The sequence below is a fragment of the Sinocyclocheilus rhinocerous genome, unplaced genomic scaffold (genome assembly GCF_001515625.1).
Source record: "Sinocyclocheilus rhinocerous isolate Xijiao unplaced genomic scaffold, SAMN03320098_v1.1 scaffold1099, whole genome shotgun sequence".
Taxonomy (NCBI): Eukaryota; Metazoa; Chordata; class Actinopteri; order Cypriniformes; family Cyprinidae; genus Sinocyclocheilus; species Sinocyclocheilus rhinocerous.
Window position 1 is genome coordinate 244149 of NW_015634461.1, and position 10239 is coordinate 254387.

General features: G+C 33.6%; 1 protein-coding gene across 1 annotated transcript; it reads right to left on the reverse strand.

Moving 5' to 3' along the window:
• Positions 1-10239, reverse strand: LOC107745567 (Bardet-Biedl syndrome 4 protein-like). Its single transcript, XM_016559459.1, has 14 exons — positions 10168-10239; positions 9342-9393; positions 8421-8500; positions 8270-8333; positions 7252-7363; positions 7019-7091; positions 5672-5725; positions 5369-5496; positions 3044-3098; positions 2560-2628; positions 2232-2384; positions 1977-2148; positions 360-650; positions 1-281 (listed from the first exon to the last, which is right to left on the reverse strand). The coding sequence occupies exons 1-14, from the start codon at positions 10189-10191 to the stop codon at positions 160-162; spliced, it is 1449 nt and encodes a 482-aa protein (XP_016414945.1). The 5' UTR covers positions 10192-10239; the 3' UTR covers positions 1-159.

The window sequence follows — 10239 nt, forward strand, 5'->3', positions numbered from 1 at the left end:
ACCTTACAAATGGTTGTCAAAAGCCAGAATGCTATTAAATGCATCATATTTTGTGAGAAAATGTGACATGCTTGGCACTATTTCTGGAATCAGCACCTCAAAATGAGCAAAAAACGAGTATTGGATTTCATTCAGCAAATACGATGCAGGGTGGTGTAATCATGCGCTTGTGTTACTCTTCTCTTTGAGTTCGGCCGTCTCCTCTACCTCATCCTCGTCCTCAGGCTCTCCGGGATCGACTGTAGGGGGAGACGGGGCGCTGCTCACATCCGCTTCGGGCTCTGGAGGGAAAGACGGAGCGTTAGGGTGGACTGATCTGTGTAAATGACATGAAGTTGATGGGCTGAGCGGTTCAGCACCTGCAGTGATCTGCATGCTCTTGCTGTAGCCTGCGGCTGAAGACATGGCCTGACCGAGGGCCTGGTTGGTGCCCAGGGGCTGCTGGGAGCTGCTGGGTTTGCTGGAGGACGACCGCTGGCTGGTCTTGCCGTCTTTGCCCGGTTTGCTCCAGTACAGGTTCTCACCCGCCTGTAGAGCGGCGCCCAATTTCTGAGCCATTTCAACCAGCTGTGTGAGAAAGAGATGAGATCTCCTGTGATTTTTGGCAATGTGTGTGTGTGTGTGTGTGTGTGAATCATCATTAGTAAAAATCAGTTTTAATCATTACCAGACTGATATAATGAGGAAGAACAGATGAATTAATTAAAAAAACAAATAAAAAATATATATTTTTTTAAATTCATTTTTTACATTTACATTAAGCAAAATTATAAATTATTATAGCATTATTATAAATGCAGAGATTTATATATTATTTAAATTGTAAAGAATGTAAATATGGTATTTATTATATTGATTTTAATTTTAAATGGTTGGATTTAATAAAGTTTGTGGGGATTATCAGCTTTAATAATCTTATCAAAATAACAAAAACAGTTAAATGTCAAAAGTTTCATTTTTTTATTTAGTTATAATATGCCTGTTTTCTCACAAATTCTTAGTATAAATGCAAAAATAATTATATATATTTTTTTTAATCATGGCACTATACTGTTTTTAATAAAATAAAAATAAAAAGTTGTTTCCAGACATTGCTTCCATTATATTTGGCACTGTATTAAAGTAATAAGAAATAACAGCAACAAAAAAAAAAAGATTACATATGTTGGGACACATTACAGTAATGAGAATAAATAAATAAATACTAATTACATATATTTTTTAAAAGATACCTTAAAGTTTTGTTTAAGGCCCGTTTTATAGCAAGTAAACTATCTTTCATTACACCAAATACACAAAATAATGTTCTTTTTAGCAGCATCATATGACCCCTTTAAATTAAATTAAAAAAGTAACATATGCTATCTGTTTAAAAAGTACTTAAGATAGTATTAGTTGTGGTTGGCCAGAAGCATGCAAATTTGCTCATACATGGATGATTTTCATATTTAATATCTTGTGTAAAATATATTATTAATATAATATATCTTTATTGTCTTTCTTAATACACATTTTTTAAACTGTTTTTATTTTAAAATTAATTAAAATATCATAACACATTATAATTTTTTTATGTAAAGTCACACATTAATTATTTTTTAAATTAGTTAAAAAAGTTACTATTGTATTTAAAATATGATCTTTTTTAGTAAATGTTATGGTTGTTTTTATGTTTACATTTATTTAATAAAAATGTAATACTGTATTTTTAAGATAAAGTAAGAAGTCATTTCTTTTTTAAAAATAAATGAAAAAGCAAAAGTAACATACTACCTTATTACAAAAATGTATGTGATTACTTTATTAGTTTTTTTTTTTAGTAAGTGTTTTTATTTAAATAGTTTTTATTTTAAAATGTATTTTTTATGTAAAGTGACACTTATTCATTTTTTTTATATAATAAAAAGAAAAGCAGCATGTTGCATGTTGATAAAACTATGTCAGACTACTTCAGCAGTAATTTTTGATATATTTACCGGCCAGTAGCATGTAGAGTTCGCTCATGCGCGGCCGCAGGTTGATGGCGGCGCTCAGAAAGTGGAAAGCTGATGCGTACTGCTGCATGGTGAGATGAACCAAACCCAGATTATACAGGATCTTCCAATCAAACGGAGACAGATAGTTTGCCCTCTTCAGACAGCTGATGGCCTGCAGGAGAGAGGCAGGGGGGAAGAAAGGTAAAACAGGTCAAAGAAAAGCACTAAATGTTCTCGTGACAGTCTGTAACTCACAGCCACGTATTTCTTTTTGCCAAAGAAGCACATCCCGATGTTATTCCAGAGCGGCGGGCTCTCAGGGACAGAGTACGCCGCCACACGGTACTTATTCATGGCCACGTCATAATCTCCATGAGTCTGCATCATACTGCCGGCCGCGAGGATGGCCTGAACACACACACACACACACACACACACACACACACACACACACTCAATGTTAATGTTTTATAAATAGGAACATCATAGACTTTTATGATTTCTGACTTCTATGAACTGTTGTTTTTACACTTAAAGAGTTAGTAAAAGTTCTAAAGAACGAAACTCCTTGAAACTATCCCACCTTGAAGTTATTGGGGTCGTATGTCAGAGCATTTCCGAGGTGCTCAAAGGCTTTCTGGTATTTCCCAAGCTAATGAGAAGACAACACAAGACAGAAGCAAACAAATACACTAATAACAGATCAATTTGTTTCAAATTAATTAATGACTAACTTTTTTAATCAATTTACAAACTCAAGTATAGGAAACCCTGCTATAACACATAAAAAATAATTCAAACACTTTCAAAAATAGTTAATCTCATTTTTATTAACATGATATATATATATATGTATGTACAGCAATAGAACATTATTATTATTATTTTTTTTTTATATATTTACGGTTAGGGGTTAGTTCGAATCTGAATTTGATCGTAAGGAGTACTAGTGAAAATATCTAATAAGCAGCCCCACAAATCCTCATCTGCATTTTGCATTCTAAAACTGTACGTATGACAGTATAGATGGATATTGCTGCTGTGATTGTGATGAACACGTCACTCACCTGCATGTACAGCAGTCCCAGTGTAGTCAACAGCTCTGTGTTCTCTGGAGAAAACCTGAGACGGACACAAATAGAGGTAACAGTGGATATTTCAACCCAAAATCAAAAGGACAAATTATATGTTAAGGATGTTTTTAAGACCATTACGATTTTTTACACTCTGACATTATTCTCCTGACAATTAAGCACATTTGGCTCCAGCTGTCACTACTGTAACACAACGATTCCCAAACATCAGATTTGAAACATTAGTACTTTAAAGGATGACAGAATGTTGATTGTTAGATGAACTATTCCTTTAAATTTCCATTCAAAGTATCACACTTCAATCGACCAATCAGATTTTAGAGGCTTTCGATTTTTCAGATCTCTGCTTACTATAAGCTGATTTTAGGGGTATTTAAATGTACGATTATAAAGCATATTGATTCAGATTCAGACTGTGGCAGGAGACATGAGAATGATGAAAGCAGCGAAAGCTCCTCCATCACATGCGTGTTTGAGCAGCTCATGCCAGCAGCGAGCTGTTATTAATTCATACTGGCTGTGAGGCACATCTTCCTGCTATCGCGAGGTGAAGCGGGTGGAAAAGTGGGAGCTCTGAAAGCTCCTCTCATTACGGCGCGTCCCACTGCTGCACATTACTATATCATTAAAATATATATTGTCATAAACTTGTTGAAACTGTAAACTATTTATAGATAATCTACAGATTTTTGACAATATATTTGAATAATAATAATTATTATTATTATTATATATTGATCAAATATAATCAAACTGTAATCTATTTGCACATAATGTAGATTTAAAAAATATATATTATTCATAATATATATTCAAATTAATAATAAATGTGTACTATTATTATTAGGTAAAAATAACTACTAATAATTGTAAAGATACAATATTTAATAATAAGAAATTATTGTTATTGTAATTATTATAATAATTATACATTGGCAAATATACATTGCATTTATTGTACTGAATTTATAGTTAATTTACTAATAAATTCTATTCATAAATCACTTTTGAATAAAATACATTTATTTATGAGTTAATTTATAAATAAATATAATCTATTTATAAATTAACTTAGCAGAGTGGACTTAATTAAAGGTTAATTAAAATGAAATTAATTAATAAAAATAAACAAATAAATAAATAGTTCAAATAATTTGTCATCAACTACCCAGCAATTACCAATTTAAATTTTGGTCCACTACGCACACAAAAGCTATGATTTGACTGCACAAGTGATCTCGACTACTGTTATGATAGATTTATTTGTGCTTTTGCATCTTTTTTGGAGCTTGACAGTTGAGCTGTTGACAGCACTATTCGTTGTATGCAAAGGAGCAGCGAGAAGATTCAGCCTACTTTTGTTTCGCACTGAAGAAAGAAAGTCATATGGGTTTGAAACAACATGAGGGTGAGTAAATAATGACAGTTTTTGGGTGAACTGTCCCTTTAAGGAGAAAAACAGACTACTTCAGCAAGTCCTCAGGGGTTTTTCTGAGAGCATTTAAAAGACAAAGAGAAAAGAAAAAAAAGACAAGGTAGAAAGAGAGAAAAAGAAAAGAGAGAGGTCACAGTGAGACAGTAAATGTGATTAATTACAGCTATGAGCGCCTCACTGATCCCAGCATGCTTTGCTGCCTTGGGCGTCTTATCTGCGCTGTGGCAGAGCGACACGCTGAGAGCATCTCCAGGCGTCTGAAGTTGCTCTCTGGCAACAAAACTCACGTTGTGCGAAACATGACCGAAAATAAAAAGAGGCGCTCCCTCTGTTGAAATGCATTCTGGGTAAGTCACCGCACAAACACAACACTTCAGACACTTCAAGTCAAAATGTGACTGGTGACAAAACATAAGATAAAACATGTCTGGAGGTCCCAGCAGCTTCAGATCCGAACGCTCACATGACTCGCAATAAAGCGATTTTACGAAGACGCTTGGTAGCAAGAAAGCATAAAGTGTGCGTATTAAACATAAAACACACTGCATTGTTTAGAGCGAAAACAAATGCAGGTTCACCAAACTTTACTGTCTCTGGATGCTCTTGGTGAATGTAAAGTACCCTGTTGAAAAAAGAGCATATGCTGGTTAGGTATGTTTTGAAGCATGGCTGCTGGTTTGAGCTGGTTTCAACTGGTTCTAACCTGGTCATGTGCTTATGACCAGCTTAAACCAGCTCAAACCAGCAGTCATGCTTCAAAACATACCTAACCAGCATATGCTGGATAGTCCAAGAACTACGATAGTTTGGCAAACAGTATAAAACATGTGTGCTTAAAAGTGAGGTTGTGTATTGAGACGTACTCCACAGCGCTCTTGTAGACGTCAATGGCTTTCTCTGTGTCGCCCTGCAGTAAGTGGATTTTTCCCAGCATCATGTAGGTCAGATCGTGTTTATTCAGCTGCAATGCCAAGTTTAACTGTTCTTCGGCCTGAAGACAGAGAGAGAACATGTTTAGCACAACATCAGATGAGGACATGTGAAATAAGATTCTCTCAAATAAATTAAAACTATCCTCTGCCAAATCTGGAAGCTTTCATACAGCCAATAAAAGAAAAGGATGTGTGTTAAAAAATTTATATACTGCAGTAACTGGCTGCACTTACACTCCTGAAGTCTTTGGTGTAGATGTAGCAAACGCCCAGATTATGGCTGATTTCCTGCAGGTAAAAATAATCACACTTTTATGTAATATTTCACAGGCATCTCATTTGTTTATTGTCAAACTAAAGTACAGGTGATTACAGGTAAAGTTCACACACACACACACACAAATCCATATCACACCAGGCCTGTGGAATTAAAAACCTGCAATCTAAAGAATATACTCTTTTCCGTACAATAAAAGTGAATGGAAACCGGCTGTTAAAGAGGACTCTAAACTAAAATGTAAATAAATATAATAATAATAGTAAATCAAAACAACTAAACAAAATACACAAAAAAAAATAAAATAATAAACCCTAACTCCTAACCTAACAATTTAAATAAATAAAAACTAAATACACAAAAATATAAAATATAAGCCGATATAAACTCAGAGTTTAACTATAAATAAATTATAATAATTAAATACTAAATAAATAAACAAACCAATAAATCAATACAATAAAAAGACACATTCATAAACACAACTCATATAATATTAAATAAATAAAAGAAATATAGTAAATAATAATAGAATAGAATAACTAATAATAAATAACTAAATAAGTACATCAACCCTAACTGCTAACTTAACAAATTTAAATAAAACTAAATATACAAAATATAAACTATAAGCCCTAACCCCTACTATTTAAATAAATTAATTAATTAATTAAACACTGACTTAACCAATAAATAAATAAAAAATAAAAACCCTGATCCTAACTTAACCATTTAAATATGTAAAAAAACTAGTGCTGACATCGCGATTAATCGCATCCAAAATAAAAGTTTTTGTTTATGTAATATATGTGTGTGTACTGTGTATATTTATTCTGTATATATAAATACACACACAGTATATATTTTGAAAATATTTATATGTATATATTCATATTCTTATATTTTGTATTATATATAAATATATATTAATATACAAATATAACATATTTTTCTTCAATATATACATGCATGTGTGTGTATTTATATATACAGAATAAATATACACAGTATACACACATATAATACATAAACAAAAACTTTTATTTTGGATGCGATTAATCGTTTGACAGCACTAAAAAAAAAAAAAAACGGATCCTAACGTAACCATTTAAATAAATATGTAAAAAAAAAACATATATATACTGTCATTGAATGTAAAAGAGCTGTGTGAAGATATTTGCACATATGGGTCTGGAACAACATTAAGAGTGTGCAAATAATTAGAGTTTATTCATTTTTGGGTGAACTAACCCTTTAAATACACACTCATCAGACAGCACTCAGGACAGAGGAAGTGTACTTACCCAGTCTTTCTGATTGAGACGTGCTGCTTCATTATAAACCTCGATAGCGGCTTTGTGCTTCCCTAACAGGAAACTAAACACAGAGTAAACAGTTCATAAAATAACACATATCTTAATTTTCCATTCAGTTTACACAGATCCAGACCAGGTTAAATAGACACACCACATAAATACAGAGAGAGGTGTTTTTGAGATTTTAAACAATGGTGGTGTGTGTTTGGGCTGCTGCTTACAGGGATCGTGCCACTTGCTTGAGGTTGTCTGAGCTTTTGGGGTTGAGGATGGCACAACTCTGGAACAACTCCAGAGACTGCTGGATCTTCCCCTCTAACCGCATGATCAGAGCTGCACACACAAATACAGAGCAGGTATTCACCAGGATAAACTGGGACACTGGGAAAAGAGCACTAGTGTACTGCTCACTGCACAGTATACTGTGTACCGCATACTACTGTTTAAATCTAGTATGTGAAACAGTGTTGAGTATCATCGATATACTATTACAGTTCTTTTTAAGATTTATTTTTAGTGCTTTATGCCTTTATTTAGATACGACAGTAAGTTGACAGGAAGCAAAGTGGGAGAGATAGAGGGGGGGGTGTGATCGGGAAAGGTCCACGAGTCGGGACTCGAACTCGGGACGCCCGAAACGCAACGGCGCTACATGTCTGCGGCGGCTATGGGCAACGACAGTTTTTGTTATTATTTTATTTTTATCATTTTGTTTTCACTTTAATATTAAAGTTTTAGTTTTTTTTTTTTCATTTTATTTGGCTTTTTATTATTTTTATTTTTTACTAAGTCTATAATTTTTTATTCATTTTTATTTATTACTTTCAGTTTATTTAGCTTTAGTTTTTTTAGTACTAGTACAGTATCTATATCGATAATTCTATTTCAAGCAATTAAAATGTTTCTTTTTTAATGTTTTTAGTTGCAGTTAACTTTAATAACCCTGATGTAAAACAGTGACTTTAAACACTTGTATACTACAATGTCACATGACTTCATTAAGTTGCATGTTCAGTGAGTGGTGTCCAATTATCACACACATTATAATATTTTTAGTATCTTGGACTTTTGCAATTGTAATTTTGGGTAATTCATGCATATTGACATTCAAAAACTATGTAGATGCAGCATTCGATTATGCCATTTTGCACATCTGAGACCGACTCAGTCTGACCACTTTAGAGTAATTTAATACATTTACACTTTTAAGACTCGGTTTACTGTGTAGTTTACACTGACCTTGCACATACACAGCATATTCACACATGCCTTGAGTTTCATGCAGCTGTTCTTTAATAACGGCCTGAAAACAGAAGAAACACAAATCATTTAACATTATTAAGAGTATTCTACAGCAATTAAACTCTCTCTGTAGATTTTCTGGCTTTACCTTGCAGGTCTCATAATCTTTGCGGATATAATGCAGATGTATAAGCCAGTTTCTCCTCTCCAGAATCGGAAGCTCAGGAGCTGCAGACAGAAGAAAAACATACAGAGATGAATGTATATACGTATGCAACAATGTATAGTGGTGCACAAAAGAGCCTAGACACTTAAAACATGTCTGAATGTCATTGCAAATGCTGCAGGATGTTATAATGTTCATAAATGTGTTTGAATCAGCTGGTTTTAACATTTCAAACCTGACAATCTGGCAAATGTTTTGCTTGTAGAGTTTGATTGTGCAACATTCTTTACAATAAAAGACACTTGCTTTGACATTTCGTATGTAACGCAAGGACATTCAAACATTTTAAAGTTTGACTCAACTGTCCAGAAACTTTTTAGGCCAGAGATTAAAGAGATGTTTCATCTTGTGTAGGACATTAACTGGTCTAATCATGAAAATGCAAATATCAAAGGCGGCATTGAAAATCTGCAGAAAACAGCTTCTATTTTGGATATAGAGGGCAGACGGGCTTGCTGTGAGCCGCAGCGGACTCTTCTCGCAGTGGGGGGCCGCACAAGACTCCTCGTCCCGAATCCAGCGGGCCCCAGAACAAAAGGAGCCTGTCCGCTGCAACATGAAGCGTCTGCATCTTTCTCCTCTTGCTTACAAGCCCCCTGGCAAAATCTGATCTCAATCCGTTCTATTCCTAGACAGACTTTTCCCTCTGAGCCATAATCCTCTTCACTGAAAAATGGGGCCGAAGGGGAAAATAAAGGCAAACAGCGCCACCCACAGGATGAACGGATACACCGATGTGAACCGTGAAAATGCTTGTTTGGTTTTGCAGTACTTTAATTCTTTAAATTATTAATATATATAGACTCGGATATATATCTATATATAGATATCGGAGATTCTGACCTTTCTTTGGACGAGGTTTCTTGAGGTCTGTGGCCACAGGCAGCTGCACATCCTACACAAGGAAAAAAGGTCATATATTAATCAAATTCTGTGTGCTACAATGAACATTAGCCCATTTTTGTATTTATATTTACATATTCATATACTTTTTTCTCTTTAATTCATCCTTTTACATGAATTCTCTTTCTGTTTATTTGATGTATTATTTATTTAGGAGCAGAAAACACCTTACTGTTGTGCATTTGATGAATAAATGCTGACTAATATTATGCATTTTAATATTTAATATTTTGCAATAATCATAAAAAACTAATTATCTGAAGAAATTATCATAAGAAACTAATTATAAACTAATTTTTTTAAAAATTAAATTCAGAATGAACACATTTAACAAATGCCACCATGATTTATAAATAATTTACATTACATCAATTAACTTTTATTACAGTGATGACAATATATGTGACAAGTAATGTGCTTAATTGTCATGAAAAAATATGCCAGAATGCAAGAAATCTTAATGGTCCTAATATAAACTTGATTTTCTTTATGTAAAGCTCATTTTTAATCTTTCTTTGACAGGCTTTGCTGTTCAAGATTAAACGAAATATGAATAAAATATACCTTTGTTATTTAAAACGTCAATCTGTCAGATTGTTTTCTCTTTGCAGATATATTTAATCTGACGAGCAACTAAATAACACAATAACGGAGTACAGCGGTTACAGACTATCATAAACCATCATAAAGAAGATCTTCGTTCATATCAAAGGTATTAAATATCACGAGTTTTTGTGTTTTAATGAAAATAGACATAATTTCTAACCGTTTTCATCGCGTCGTCCGCCATCGCGCTCCGTTCCTCCTCACTTCCGGCGGACGCTTCTGTCACTATGGC